The sequence below is a fragment of the Schistocerca americana genome, chromosome 3 (assembly GCF_021461395.2).
Source record: "Schistocerca americana isolate TAMUIC-IGC-003095 chromosome 3, iqSchAmer2.1, whole genome shotgun sequence".
In the NCBI taxonomy this organism is placed as follows: Eukaryota; Metazoa; Arthropoda; class Insecta; order Orthoptera; family Acrididae; genus Schistocerca; species Schistocerca americana.
In genome coordinates, this window is record NC_060121.1 from 603,968,717 (window position 1) to 603,984,386 (window position 15,670).

At 34.6% G+C, this 15,670-nt stretch overlaps 1 protein-coding gene across 7 annotated transcripts in view; it reads right to left on the reverse strand.

The window, feature by feature from the left end:
• Positions 1-3,860: 3,860 nt before the first annotated feature.
• Positions 3,861-15,670, reverse strand: part of LOC124606775 (probable phospholipid-transporting ATPase IA) — a 642,579-nt gene continuing 630,769 nt past the window's right edge. For 3 of the 7 annotated variants that reach the window (XM_047138832.1, XM_047138833.1, XM_047138831.1), the window contains 2 exons: positions 11,624-11,721; positions 3,861-5,454 (listed from right to left, as the gene is read on the reverse strand). In XM_047138832.1, the coding sequence (XP_046994788.1) occupies positions 5,357-5,454; positions 11,624-11,721 (196 nt within the window). In that variant the 3' untranslated portion in view covers positions 3,861-5,356. Of the gene's footprint in view, positions 5,455-11,623; positions 11,722-15,670 lie in introns of those variants that run through there. The other 4 variants (XR_006978725.1, XR_006978722.1, XR_006978723.1 and 1 more) reach the window with 3 other exon arrangements.

The following is a 15,670-nucleotide window of genomic DNA, read 5'->3' on the forward strand; positions in this document are numbered from 1 at the left end:
CATATTTGCAGGTGAAGTGAGACAAATTTCTTTGTGGCAATTAAAAAATGAATCACATTTGATCAATCTTTCAACTACTGGCATATTAATTGTTCTCTTGTTGAGTCTGTGGAGAGTCAAATGTTTTTGAAACTCTTCTTAAAGAAAAGTATTTGGTTTAGTCAACAGCTGAACTCTAAGAGTGTGGAGTGTGTTATTCCTCTTCACCGATTAGTTTCCTTGTATCAGCTGTTTTATGACAACTGCATGAGTATGCAAGTCTTAATTGGGTTCTAATGAATGGCAATGTTAAAATCTTGGAGAAAGAAAGCAGTTTTGAATAGTTCATTCAGTTCATATTATGCTGATTCACATGTAAGATATGATAAAATCTTTTGTCCCAAACTACTCTTAAAAGTAGAATCTGTTAATTCTGGTTTGAGGTTTAAGTCATCATCTGCCTGACTGATTTCCACATGGGGGAAGCATTGCCATTGCTCCCCTCAAAACTATAGTATTTGACTTCATATTTCTCCCAGTTAACTTCCAGTAGTATAGCTCTTAACAAATACTGCAAGGTATCAAAATATTATAAAATGAATAGTAGCAAAAAAAGACCATCATTACAAAAAAAGGGGAAAAAAGTGGAGGTGGGGATGATGACAGATTCAAGGAGATACTTCATTCTGAGATTAGTTGTCAAAAACAGGAAACATAATTTACATATTAATTGCTTGCAAACGCTTTTGTGTTTATTGGTTCATACCTCACCTGCAAGACCAGGGTATTTTACAGGTTACTGTTAGCACCAAAATTAATTGATAAAACACTTGTAGCACATCAAATCTTGTAGCGGCATTTTCTGAAATAATGAAGTTGTCTAACAGTTACCTTTCTGACAGTTTGGTTTCTAGAAAAGATGACTATAATAATCCAAAAGCAAAATCATATTTCATGCCAATGCCTATTACACGGTCCTCTATACCATACAAATCGTAACTTTTTTCCCTTCTGTTATGCATGAAGACACTTCAGAAAGTTATGTAGAGAGCAGCACACTCCAAAAGAGCTTCATGTTAACTTTCAACATGATCATGGCACGAACTGATCCATTAAAAACCATCGCATTTCAGTCAGCAATAACAATACTGGGTATACTAAATTGACATTTATACTAAGAATACAGGAGTACTTAAGAATGAACAGCCACAAGCAATGAATTCCCATAACTGTCATCTTTCAGGACAAACTCGTAACTGAAAGAAAATTTATGTTCTGGCCATGTAGCCTTCAAAAAGGACGTATACAAAAAAGCAATGCATCACAATTGCTTTTGATAATATATAAATCTTACGCAATTTGGTATAGCCAAAGAAGGTATGATTTGGCTATTTGTAGAAACACAAAACATAACTTACAGCATCTAAATGCAAAATTCCTAGATCCAACTCACCAGCGCTACTAACATTGATGAGTAGGGGGTTAATACAGTAGTACTATTTAGGTCAATTACAAGTGCTTGATATATAGTTGAAAAATACTCAGACGTCAAGAACAACATAACAATCCCAGTCTAAAACAAGGCATGTGCTGACAGGTATGAATATTATGTCACCATCACTTTCATTTGTTACTGTTACAAAATAATAACACAGATTATTTACAAAATAATGTAAAAAGTTCTAGAAGCAAACTTGTGGGAGATCAATTTGGATTCTGGAGAAATGTAGGGTCACACAAGGCAGTATCCACCATTCTACATATCTTAAAAGATACAACAAAGAAAAACAAACATACATTTATAGTATACGCGATTTAGAGAAAGCTATCAATATTGTTGACTAGAATACACTCTTTGAAAGTCAGAATGTAGCACGAATGCAGCACAAGGAGCAAAAGATTATCTAGAACTTGTATAGAAATCACACTGCAGTTATAAGAGTCAAAGGATATGAAAGGGAAGCACTAGTTGAGAAGGGTTTTAGAGGGGTCCATAGCCTATTCCTTATGTTATTCAACTTGTTTATCCAGCATGAAGTAAGGAAACCAAGGAGAGATTTGGAAAGGGAAGTTAAAGTTCACAGGGAGGAAATAAGAACTTGATGTTTTGCTGTTGACAATGTAATTCTGTCAGACTTAACAAAGGACTTGAAAGATCAGTTAAAAGGAACTGATGGTGTCATGAAAATAGGTTACAAAATGAACATCAACAAAAGTAAAAAACAGATACTAAAATGTAGTCAAATTAAATCAGGAGATAGTGAGAGATGGGATTAGAAGTTCAGGCACTGAAAGTAGTAGACGAGGACATGAAATGCAGACTTGAAAGAGCAAGTAAAGTTTTTCTGAAAAATAGAAATTTGTAACAATGGTACATATATACAATTTAAAGAACCCCACTGTGTTTTTCTGTCTGTATGTGACAGCTAGTTTCAGGAACTACCTTAGGGATTTTGATATGGTTTTCACTAATTGATAACTGATTCATGAGAAAGATTTGTGCACACAATTTATAAATGCTCCACTGAATATTGGCTGAACTATGATGAATTATAGTTCTCCAGCATGTTTTTTCTGCCTGTATGTATCTCAGGATACTGACACTGTTTTCATCAATAATAGACTGATTTACGATGAAGGTTTATGTGCAAAATTTATTAACACTATGCAAGGCAAGTTGTGTGTTGTTTACTATATCTGTGTGATGCCAAAGCAGGCTGCTATTCTAATATGCATTTAAGTGTTACGAAATCTTTTCCGAAATTATTTGTCTACGATGTAGTCTTATAGAGTAGTGAATGATATTCAGTACAAACAAGCAGAGAACCGAAGCGTTTGAAAAGTGATGTTACAGAAGGATGCTGAAGATTAGATGGGTAGATTGGACATCTAACAAAGAGGTACTGAATCAAACTGAGGAGAAAACAAAACATTATGGCAAAATTTGACTAAAAAAAGGGGCCAGTTGACACATTCTGAGGCATCATGGGAGAGTTAATTTGGTAATAGAGCGAAGTGTTAAGGGGTAAAAATAGTAGAAGTAGACCAAAGCTTTAGTACACTAAACAGGTCAGATGGATGTAAGGTGGAGTTGTTATGCAGCAATGAAGAGACTTGAACAAGATAGAATAGTGGGGAGAGCTTCATAAAGACAACAGCAACAACAAAAAATAATATTCTGGTCTAGACCTATAAAGCCATCTTCAATGTAAATAGAGCTTGCCATTTTTGTGTTCACCTTGGGGTTTTATCCATGGTATGTGCATATATCTCTTATGACGGATGTCGACAGATCTCTGTGACAGTATCAATGGAGGAAGTTAACAACAGTTGGCTGCATCATAAAACTTCATTGCTACATCACTCACTGTTACTGCAAGACAGACATGGTTATAAAATTTTGAAAACACTATAATACTTAATAACACATTATGTGGAAGCAGATGTTATTTTGATGTCTCTGTAATGAAGCAAAGTTTTCAACATGGAAGATTTTTTTTTTCAAAGTGGGGTGCTGGGTAGTAAGATGAGCTATATAAATTTGTTATTGCTTTTGACGTGGTATAACAGCACTCTGTTCTGCTAAGGAAAGTACGATAAAATTTGAAACTGTGAATTGTCCTTGTGTACCACTTACCATTACAGGTATATCTGGGATGATTCTTCGTTTCAATTGCAAAATGATATTACCAATAAAATTGTGTAGCTCCATTGAAATGTACATTGTGTTTGCACAGTGCAGTGTTACACTCATAGATTTATAATGATGACTTTCACAGATAAAAAACAAGAAGTGAACAACATACTCGTTATGGGCAATATGTCATGACAGGCTTATTAGTTACTTGGATATTATTGCATATACTCTGCAACACAAACACTTAAAATAGCAAAATTTACTTTTTATTTTAAATATAATTTATGAAAGTGAAAATATTAACATTCAGAATGCATTCATATATAGTATAGTTAACAAAATTTTTCTTTGAATTTATTTACCACATTCACGACGGACGTGCTGGCACATTCACTCACACGTTACTGATTCTTGATTAGTAACACGGTTTCAAATAACAATAAAACTGCATTTGTAGCAGAGAGGGGGGAGGGGAAACGTCTTTCTTTCAATTTTTGTTGTCAGTAACTTTGTATCTGGCACAACACTTTAAAAACACCTGAATATATAAAATACAAGGGCTGATACAAGCACATAAGAACCATTACACCTCTGTATGCACAGTTAATATGTATTATAAACAGCATAAATTCTTACTCTTACAATACTGGATGAAACCAATAGAAACAAACTCCTGATTCCGAGTACTAGGAAGAAAGAATGTTTGGATAACCTTAGTTTGTTTTAAAATTTACTCTCATTATAGTTTGAATTTCTATAATGTTGTGAGTGAAACAGGTTGATAACACTGTTTCTGACTGACTATTGCTGGAAAATGAGTATATGGTGCTTTCACTGTTATTCACCAGTGAGTTAATATTTATAACTTCAACTCAGTCTCTGTTTAAAGGTTTATACTGGTTACACATAATTTAACACAACTGAATGAGGCAAAGTCTACAACTTATTCTAAATCACACTGAACTGATGGTTTTTGATGTCAAAACGTAGTAACAAAAATGTATGCCCATGTATTATAAAAAAGAAGGTGGCTATTAAAAATGACTATTAAAAAAAATCCCCACACATGCTAGGACTCTCTGGGTTAAATTATTAATAGAAAATGAAATAGTGACAACTTACAACATTAGTAATGTATCTGACAAGCAGATATCGACTTTAGCAACACCATTTTCTATCAAAATACGTTTTTCAGAAGGAACAGTAGAACTGGAGGTACTGATGATGGAAGGAAGAACACTCAATGTGAAAATAGTGTCACAGTTAGAAATAGTGACCTCATTGTCAGATTTATACTTTATCTGAACAGTGATGCACTTACCACTGATGATTTAGTTATTTGAAAGCTGAATACTGTTGGTATCTACAGTAAGTACTCACTTAAGACTTAATTAATTTTGTTGAATATACTCATAATAAAGAAATATAATGTTTCCAGATCAGTTACGTAAAGCATAATGTACCCTGTTTCCTTTCTTCAACTGAGATCCATTCAGTATGAAACACTGAACTGGTTTGAAAATAAAAACTAAAAATGTACTTTACATAATATGAAATTGACTGTACAGCAAACGCACAGACATACACCACAAACACCATTTGTGAAATCTCTGATGCATACTAATACCAGCATTCACAGAATACAATAGCTGCAATAGTTTGCAAATTAAACCCTGCAGTAACTAGTCCAAATGTCATCCCATTTGCACACGCAGGATTGTAATAAAAATGTCTTATATTTTACATGCCACCTGGTTTTGGTAAGTTGGTGTTGTAAGCACGAATAACTTCTGATTGTGTGACAGCACCACCTTCTTCTTGAGAAAATGCAAAGCCATCTGCCAACAAAAGAACTGAATTTATTACCAGTGAACTATGTGACAATATCTTCTTATAAATTTTCAATGTAACATTCATTTTTAAAGTATGTTGTATAAAGAATAAAAAATTCTAAAATACTAAACATAGAGAAACTATTCTTTACTGATACATCACATAGTCAGAAGAAATTTCGTATTTCTAAACTATTTTTGTTCTGATTTACCCCATATTTCTATGTGAATACAACCACTTGAAAAAACAACAATTGGTAAGGATAGACTGCTACTCAACACATAGGAGATGATGTGAGGCAGACAGGCACAATGAAAAAGACTACTAAACATTTAAACTTTCAGACAAAAACATCCTCCTTCAGAAATTGAAAATACTTTCAAACAAACATGACACTCATGCACACATGGCCATTGTCTCTGAGTGCCTTAAGACCATGACCAAGTATGTGTGAGAGTTGTGCTTTTCTTTTATATTTTGGAAGGAGGACTTTTTTGTCTGAAAGCTTAAATGTTTAGCAATCTTTTTCATTGTGCCTTTCACTGACTCAATGTATTTTCTACGTGGTAAGTAACAGTCTATCCTTTTCATAGTGTTGTAATTCCATCCTAGACTTTACATCATTTAACCATTCTATATGTAAAAAGGATTACTCCAAAAGCAAGCAAGTTTTCTTTCTTCTCGTGTGAGCTTATTGACAACTTAGTGATTTGGTGAGTGGTCTCCCTTAATCCAAAAGTATTTACATTCTGCAAGAATTTTTCTACAACATTTACATTTTGATTCTTTATTTTTTGCTTCACTGTCATCAAGTGATTTTCTTTTCATAATGCACAGAAATGTTGCAAGTGATTCAGAATCTGCCCATGAACACTCTTGATGTAAATTACCTGTGCTGTTTTGCTTCTTCCTTGAGGAGTAACAAGGCTACAACAAAGACTATACAAAAGCCTCATGAAAAAGAGCTATGCAGTATTATTTGACACAACACGGAAATTTTTTGGGTGTTGCATGTGTGACAGGAACTATACATTCACAGCTCATTCAGTTTATTTGTTTTATGTTATGTAATTCATCACTTCCGAGACAGCGTTTTCATTCTAGTCTTTTGATCTGCTGTCACAATGACTTGTTATTGTCATTTGTCTTAATGCTTATGGAGAAATGTAATGATAATATGTACTCCTGATGATAACTTTTCCCACCACATGTGTATTTTCTGTTACATATTATCTTTGTAATCAAGTATTATCTTTTAAATCTATAACACTTTTTGAAACTCAAATACCAATTTTTCTTTCTTGTTTTTGCTTCTTTAAATCTTTCAAATGTAAACTTGCAAATCATAATATCTGAGTTCATAGTTCAACAATGAATTTCACACGCAAAGTTATATATTTATTACCATCACACTATGACTTCGTTCTGCAATAACAACTACAGTTCCTTTTTGTTTGAAGACTGCTTCTACATTTTTATGCAGATGTTGTGTACTTCCATGATCAAAAATTTTCTTGTCTGCTCTATTTTATGCAAAAGTATGCAGGAAAAGCCAGTTGTTATTTATGATTTTAGCATCATGAGCTTGTCATTATTTTTATGCAAACAAAATTTATGATGGATGCCACATAGTGTCTAGCTAATTATTGGTTCCCTGTTTCATTCCAGAAAGTGGTTCACTTGCTTTCCATACAGCAACTCAATAAAAGTTATTGCTTGCAATAATAAGAAATATTTGTTATGCTAGTTTTTCCCTAATTTTAATAAAAATATGAGAAGGCAATGCAGAATATTTCAGTCATTTTGTAGTGATGTGCAACTTGAGATGGCTGATCATTTGTTCAGGATTTGTATAAGCAGAAGAATTATTGCATCAAATCCACTAGAAAAATAAATTTGTAAGCAGGGAAGGTACAGTGTAAATTGTCCTCAACCAGCAAGGACAAATGAACACTGTATTTACTTAGATGCCAGCAGCATTTATTTTTACAGAAAGTGATAACTTCTTTGCAAAATTAATTTTCTGACCTTTTAGATTATGTGCTTCATGTGCAGTAATCATTTTATGTTTTTGGAAATATACTGTAAAAAATAACATGCAGTCTGCATGATTGCTTGATGCCCAAATAAACACTGTTCTTAGCTTCCATTCAACAAGCATCAAGTAGTGAAATTCTGTAATCATATGCAGCTGCAAGTGCTTTGAACATGTGAACATGGAAAAACATCAGTATTTTTTTAGGAAATTAAAATTTATGTTTGAAAGTAAGATTCCATGAATTCTCTTTAAATATGGCCCCCAATCAATCTACAGTTTAAAGTTTACTCAAATACTGATCTTTTTTTCACATTGAAAATTTTCTTCAGGCTGCACCAATTGCTGCAAAATACAGCACAATAACTTTTCCAATCCCAAAGAAAGCAGGTGTTGACAGATGTGAAAATTACCGAACTATCAGTTTAATAAGTCAAAGCTGCAAAATACTAACATGAATTCTTTACAGACGAATGGAAAAACTGATAGAAGCCGACCTCGCGGAAGATCAGTTTGGATTCCGTAGAAATGTTGGAACACGTGAGGCAATACTGACCCTATAGAAGAAAGATTAAGGAAAGGCAAACCTATGTTTCTAGCATTTGTAGACTTAGAGAAAACTTTTGACAATGTTGATTGGAATACTCTCTTTCAAATTCTGAAGGTGGCATGGGTAAAATACAGGGAGCGAAAGGCTATTTGCCATTTGTACAGAAAGCAGATGGCAGTTATTAGAGTCAAGGGGTATGAAAGGGAAGCAGTGGTTGGGAAGGGAGTGAGACAGGGTTATAGCCTATCCCCGATGTTATTCAATCTGTATATTGAACAAGCAGTGAAGGAAACAAAAGAAAAATTCGGAGTAGGTTAAAATCCATGGAGAAGAAATAAAAACTTTGAGGTTCGCCGATGAAATTGTAATTCTGTCAGAGACAGCAAAGGACTTGGAAGAGCAGTTGAACGGAATGGACAGTGTCTTGAAAGGAGGATATAAGATGAACACCAACAAAAGCAAAACGAGGATAATGGAATGTAGTCGAATTAAGTCGGGTGATGCTGAGGGAATTAGATTAGGAAATGAGACACTTAACGTAGTAAAGGAGTTTTGCTATTTGGGGAGCAAAATAAATGATCATGGTCGAAGTAGAGAGGATATAAAATGTAGACTGGCAATGGCAAGGAAAGCGTTTCTGAAGAAGAAAAATTTGTTAACATCGAGTATAGATTTAAATGTCAGGAAGTCGTTTCTGAAAGTATTTGTATGGAGTGTAGCCATGTATGGAAGTGAAACGTGGATGACAAATAGTTTAGACAAAAAGAGAATAGAAGCTTTTGAAATGTGGTGCTACAGAAGAATGCTGAAGATTAGATGGGTAGATCACATAACTAATGAGGAGGTATTGAATGGAATTGGGGAGAAGAGGAGATTGTGGCACAACTTGACTATAAGAAGGGATCGGTTGGTAGGACATGTTCTGAGACATCGAGGGATCACCAATTTAGTATTGGAGGGCAGCATGGAGGGTAAAAATCGTAGAGGGAGACCAAGAGATGAATACACTAAGCAGATTCAGAAGGACGTAGGCTGCAGTAGGTACTGGGAGATGAAGAAGCTTGCACAGGATAGAGTAGCATGGAGAGCTGCATCAAACCAGTCTCAGGACTGAAGACCACAACAACAACAACAACAACAACAACTACAACAACAACTTTTCCTGTAGGTAAAAAAAAAATTATAAAGTTGAATGTTTTAAGCAATACTTTTTCTGCTAGACTGCTAATTAACATAGCACATTCTGTGCAGCACTAAGAATGAAAATGTAATACATACTTCCTTGCGCTGTAATGCACTAGCACTGTCTTATGTTAATAGCTTGCAACTGAAAAATGAAATTAGAAGTTGCCAATCAATACCTTCTCTTGCTCACAATCATCTAAAAAAGTTATATACTTGAATGCTACATGTTTGTCAAATCAACAGAGATTCAATGAATGGAAGTTGCAGCATAACACCTATAAACATTTTCATCAGCAATCTGTCAGCAGTCAATAACATTTAAGCTTGAAGTCTGTGAGGTAATAAGCGATTAACTAGCATAAAAATAAAATAACTTTCACTGCAAAAAGGGGGGGGGGGGGTTGTTGGAGATGGAAATTGAGACAGAAATGTATTCCCAAAGAAATTATTGGAGTCATTTGAAAATTATGTCACTTTGAAAGGTTGGGTAAACTAAAGTGAATCCTTCCTTTCTTGAAAAATAACCCGTGGATCTCCTCAAAGTATCTTGGTTCAAGTTGTATGCATTGCTACGTCACCTCAAGTCACTTTCTTTCGTTTTTTTCTTTTTTCTTTTTTTTCTTTTTTAACCACTCCAATGCATGTCTCCTCAGAAAGGTTTTACCAAGAGTATTTCATAGGCAGAAACAGTCACTCTGGGAAGTGAAACAATGCCCATCAATGATATTGTGCGCTTTTCAAACAGAAATAATTTACAGGAGAGAGATTTGGCCTGTAAACTGGATGTGGAAGTGTGTGAATTTGGGACATTCTAGCTCACAAAATGAGTGTGGTGATTGACCTAAGTTTGGTAATGTTGTGAACAAAACACTTTGCAGTGCAACCTTTGGTTCCTTTTCCTGGTCATTTTTGAAGGACCCTGAAAATTGCACTTCAACACAATAATCTCCAGTTACTGCCCTAACTTGAAATGTGAGTAAGATAGTTTGCTAACACAGAGAAGAAACTGCACACTAATCTTTGTGCCAGACCTGTTGCCTGTTTCATTTTTGTTGAATGAGTGTAAGATCCAGATTAATTGCTGCTGCTTCATATCTGGGTCAAACTGTGTTTCAATCAACTTATGGTGTAGAATATAGGTTCTGACCAACCAGTATTAAATATATACAAGCCCTGTTTACAGTAAACATGCTCACAATTTCTTTTTCTTGAAGCAGAGTTGTGAAAGGGCATGCTGAACTGTGACTACCTGGACTCAGATTGCCTTTAGTGAGGTACGATGCACATGAATGAGTAAAAAACCCTTCCCCTTCTCTCTCTCTCAGCAAGAGAGTGTACAGGATCTAAGGAAAGAATTGTGACAAACAGACATGTCACAGGTTACTATCAAATTTCTGTATGCCTATGTGAACATTTAAATCACAATTTGTTACCAATGGAGGAACATTAGAGTTCTGGAGTAACATTTTAAATTGATTTTCTACATCACACTAAGTAATTTAATAACAAGCCTAGGGAGGAATCCTATGAAAAGTATCATCTCCCACCAAAACAAATGCTCTACACAGAACAGAAAACAAATCAGATTATTTGTGTTGTGATAACTATCTGCCTTGCAGGAAATATATATCATATTTAAACTTTTGATCGCAGCATTAATTATGGCTTACGGTGTGTTTAAAACTGGAGGGTAACCACAAAAATGTTGTTATATTAGGTTTGTGAAGACTGAATTTAAGACCTTTGCTGCACAACACTAACTTGCTTCTATGTTATCAGTGACATTTCTACATCTTAGATGAAATAAGTTACTTGAATATTTTTGTTAACAATACATAAAAATACAATTGGTGCTGAACTGTGAATAAAACATCAACTAGTGAACAGCTGCATAAGAATACATTAAGCAAAGAACAAAAAATTACTGTACTGATACTGAAAAGCAGTGCATGTCTATTGTAAATAGCCTTTGTCAGTGTTCTTATTATGACTACAATAGAAGATCTTAATAAAGTTAAGGTATGTACATTACAGTGTTACATCTTATGTTTTTTAGTATTGAGAATATATGAATGGATAGAAGCCCCTCCGTATTTTTACTTCATCTAATTAGCAGCACAATGATCTGATTGGGCACAATACACAGATTAAAATGGCTGTATATAGCAACTTGAATGTCAGCAAACTAACAAATAACACACACACACACACACACACACACACACACACACACACACATACACACACACACAAATGTTAAGCATCGACATTTCATTCCCCTGCTATTTGGAACTTTGTTATCAACTGTTACAATGTCTCTTAGTTAATCAGAAGAAAAACTGAATTACATCACAACAATAATGTACAATCAAGAATTCCAGTAATCAGTAGCTCCGATACTTACGAGAGAGTTCCACTTCCATATTTACCCTGGTGGCAGAGCGTCGGTTGAATGAAAATACACTTCTCACATTCTTCAGGAGCCTTGCTGTTTCCGTCAGTCTGAAAATGTGGGTTGCAATGTTTTCTACGCATTACGAAGGTCTAATCTTAACCCATTTCAATTTTTTTTAAATAAAATGAAATTATTGTAACATGCAGTTTCACATAAGCCATGCAAGCGCCCTGATATATATTAAAATACACTGCAAAATATGCAAAATATATATTTACCTTTTTCTATATGTCCAGAAATGATGAGATATTTCACTTATATTTTAATTCAACAACAGTTATGTTGCAAAACTATTGTCTTTCCTCCCCATCCATCATTCATTCTCTAAACTGGACACAAACTTTGATAAGCTTTACGGTCCTCAATGAAAATTTGCTAGTCTTTGTACCACGTCTACAAACCTCCATTCGGGTTAACACATCAGCAATTTTTTACATCCTGAACTCCCTATTTTGCTCTCATGGTAGAGATATGAGTCACTAAAGTTATTCTCATGTGCCTTGATTCATTTACGAGCGCAGGATGTGGACAAATCACCATATACAGTTTTGCAGTACATTATACATCATTCTGCAATGACCAGTATGGGGTAGATGCTATCAGTACAGACTGACTCATTTTCTATGCAATCCACAATGGTGTGCATAAAAAAAGACTGGCTCTACACTGTGATTTTATTTGCCATGTCTTTGATATTAGCATAAAAGAATGCTATTTTTAAGTACAAACTCTTTGAACAAAGTAATTAATAAGCATCTCCAGGGTTTCAGAATATGACAGCCACAAGAGAGATAACAGCAAGAATACATCACTCAATAGATAATCTTCCCAAGTTTCCACTCATAGCTCCTCCAGTAGTGTAGTTGCAAAATGTGATGCTAGCAGTCATATCATGGCATAAATCAGAGCATTAATATATTTTTCGTATTTGAACTCACTAAATGTGATTAAATCATGATGATTTATACCAGATGGTAGGCAGAAGCTTCAATTGATGATACTATTGATGGGTTTACAAGAAATTCAGTGAGATTGTCTTCTTCTACACTATGGCAAAATAGGTAATGTCCAGGCCTACCAATTAGGAAGGTGGATACCATGGAAAAAAGATTTATCACAAGCCCTAACTTGATGTGCTCCTTTTTTATTTTAGGATTAAATAAAAGATTATGTGACTGCACACCCAATGCCATACAGTTCTCACAAGTACTAGGAGCAGTCATGAATGTGTCATTGTTATCAACCATAATACGTTTGGACACACGTGCAAAGAGTTAGAATTAAGTATTAACATTTGTTATATCATAAATGAAAGCAACATTTAACATTTGAATGATGCACTTAAAACTTGCAGAGATTCTCTATACACTAACATACACCCTTTTGCGGTCTTTCCTGTAGTTGGTGCACAATCATATTCAATGGTTTCATGCTAACAGATATTGCTGCAAAGAATTGTAGTGATTGACAGAGATAAATTAACACCACAGTGTAAGCTGACCGTAACCATGAAGTGTTGTACAGTGGATGAATAGGTGCAAGCTAGACTTTTTCCAAAGTTCATACATATACAACATACGAGACTAAATAATGTTACCGAAACGAATGACTCCTGCAGAGATGTTAACCATACGCTTTCCAGTAGTTGACAGCAGAATTTTTTGGTGGACCAAAGTATATAAATATTAGCATGTGGATATTTTAGGGTTTTGAAAATTACATATTTGTTCATAAAACTGCAGCATGAAAATTTATTTGAGCAATTTCAACAAGCACTTGCTTTAACTGAAATATGGTTGGTGAAAATAAAAAAGGTTACAAAGTTATTTAGTATTCCTCTGCTGTGAATTACTGATTTTAAAAGCAACTGCCATATTTGAAATTACGTTCATTTATACATATTCTCAATTAGTAGCTTAAGTGAACTATGAAGAATGTCTTCATTCCAGAAAAATTAGTGCAATGAAAGTGTTAATATATAATCTTGGAATGTAACAAGTACAGTGGTTCAATCGGCAAAAGTAAATTTGAATGTAACCAACCTTTAATTGAAGATAGCTTTTAAGTGAATTACTTTTCGGAAAACTGAAATTGGTCTTCAGAAGAAATGAAATAAAGGCTTTCTAATGAGCATTATCAATAATCTCAAATCTACTTAGTAGCTCTTTCTTATTTTGAACAATACACAATGCAGTAATAATTTCAATTATCAGTTACTCTTAATGAACACGGTTTTCAACAAAACTATATCATTGTAACCAGTGGATTGAAAACCATCACCTGAATAAAATAATAATGAGATATTGTGTACGTACAGTAACCTGTCAATTTCGAATGTATGGTGTATACAAACAGACAGATACAACTGAAATATAAAGGGGAAAAAATAGTTATTCAGCAGGAGTAGAACAACAGCAGTTGGAATAGTTACAGGTTGTTACATTTCACTGTTCAGTCTGTATAACCTTTTTGGCAGTTTTCTCTCTGTACCTCATCCAGACTGTCTGCAAAATTCTTACACTGTAAAACATATATCTATGGTCTGTTCATTTCCACTGAACAATTTATCACCCGTCCAATCATTTAAAATTGGTAACGATCGCAAGCAAATTAACAGAAACCCACGGGAGGCGTTCTTTTTAGAGAGCTTCACAAATATGCTTAATATTTATAAGATCTGTTGTTGGATCCAATCTCCAGCAAACTGGATATACATCTGATTAAAGTCATTAGTTAGAAGCAAAAATGGAATAGATATTTGAAACTTTTATTATAATTTGGTAATTATCTCCAATGTTCACTAATTCATATAATGTCTCCAATGTCCATTTTTGACAAGTATAATTGTGTTGAACGTAATAATACAAGTGTAGTGACAAGTTTCGAAAATTGTGTAAAATCAGTCAATATTTTTCATAACCAATATTGTTTTACAAATAGGCAAATGCCACTGAATTAGATCCTACAAAGATAGTTTTGATATTGACAAGATAATTTTTCAACTTAATCAAATAGGTGCAGTACCATTATTAATCCAGTTTGCTGCAATAAGTGAACAAACTCATCACTGGTTACAAAAATATCTTTGCTGCAGTCAGTACAGTGAAAGTTGTTGATAGTTGTCTACTCTCATTTTTGTTCTATCCTATGCTAGCACAATAAAAGTTATTAGTGAAATAACTACGGAATTATTTTATGTGATGAGATATAAAGGACAAGTTCCCACAGTGATGTCCTGAAAAAACAAAAGCAAGGAAAACAGTGTGAATATATCATCACGAATAAGGGATTTTTTGATTCAAGCACCAGAAGCTGGGATCATGATGGAACAGCACTTACCGCTTGACACACGATCACCATTCACAACTATTAATTCACCACAAAACAGAATGATAGATGAAAATACACAAGATACATGCGGCATGGAAATGTTAAGCTTCCCCTGAAGACGACACAACACCCAGTCATCTCGAGGCAGGAAAAATCCCTGACCCCGCCAGGAATCGAACCCGGGACCCCGTGCACGGGATGCGAGAACACTACCGCAAGACCACGAGCTGCGGACCATGTCCACAATGTTTTTTATTGCTTTACAATTACAAATCTCTTGGAAAATTACCATTTGTATTTTGCTATATGGATGACATTATTGTATTCTCTACTTCAACAGAACAGCATGTTACACACCTATGACAGATTTTCTGCCACCTACAAGAATATGGCAAAATTATTAATGAAGCAAAGACTGCTGTGGGAGAATGTTAGGTTAAATTCCTGGGATACTTGGTCTCCATGGCAGACCTGTCACTGCTGCCCAAGAGGGTCTAAGCAGTTCCTAGGTATGCTGAACTGTTAGTAACATCACTTGCTTAAACTAGCTGCCATCCAAGACCAACTCACAGCGTTACTCACCAGCAGAAATGCTACAGGAAATCATAAAGTACTGTGGACTCCAAAGACTGAAGCAGCTTTCCATGACCTAAAGAAATATCTATC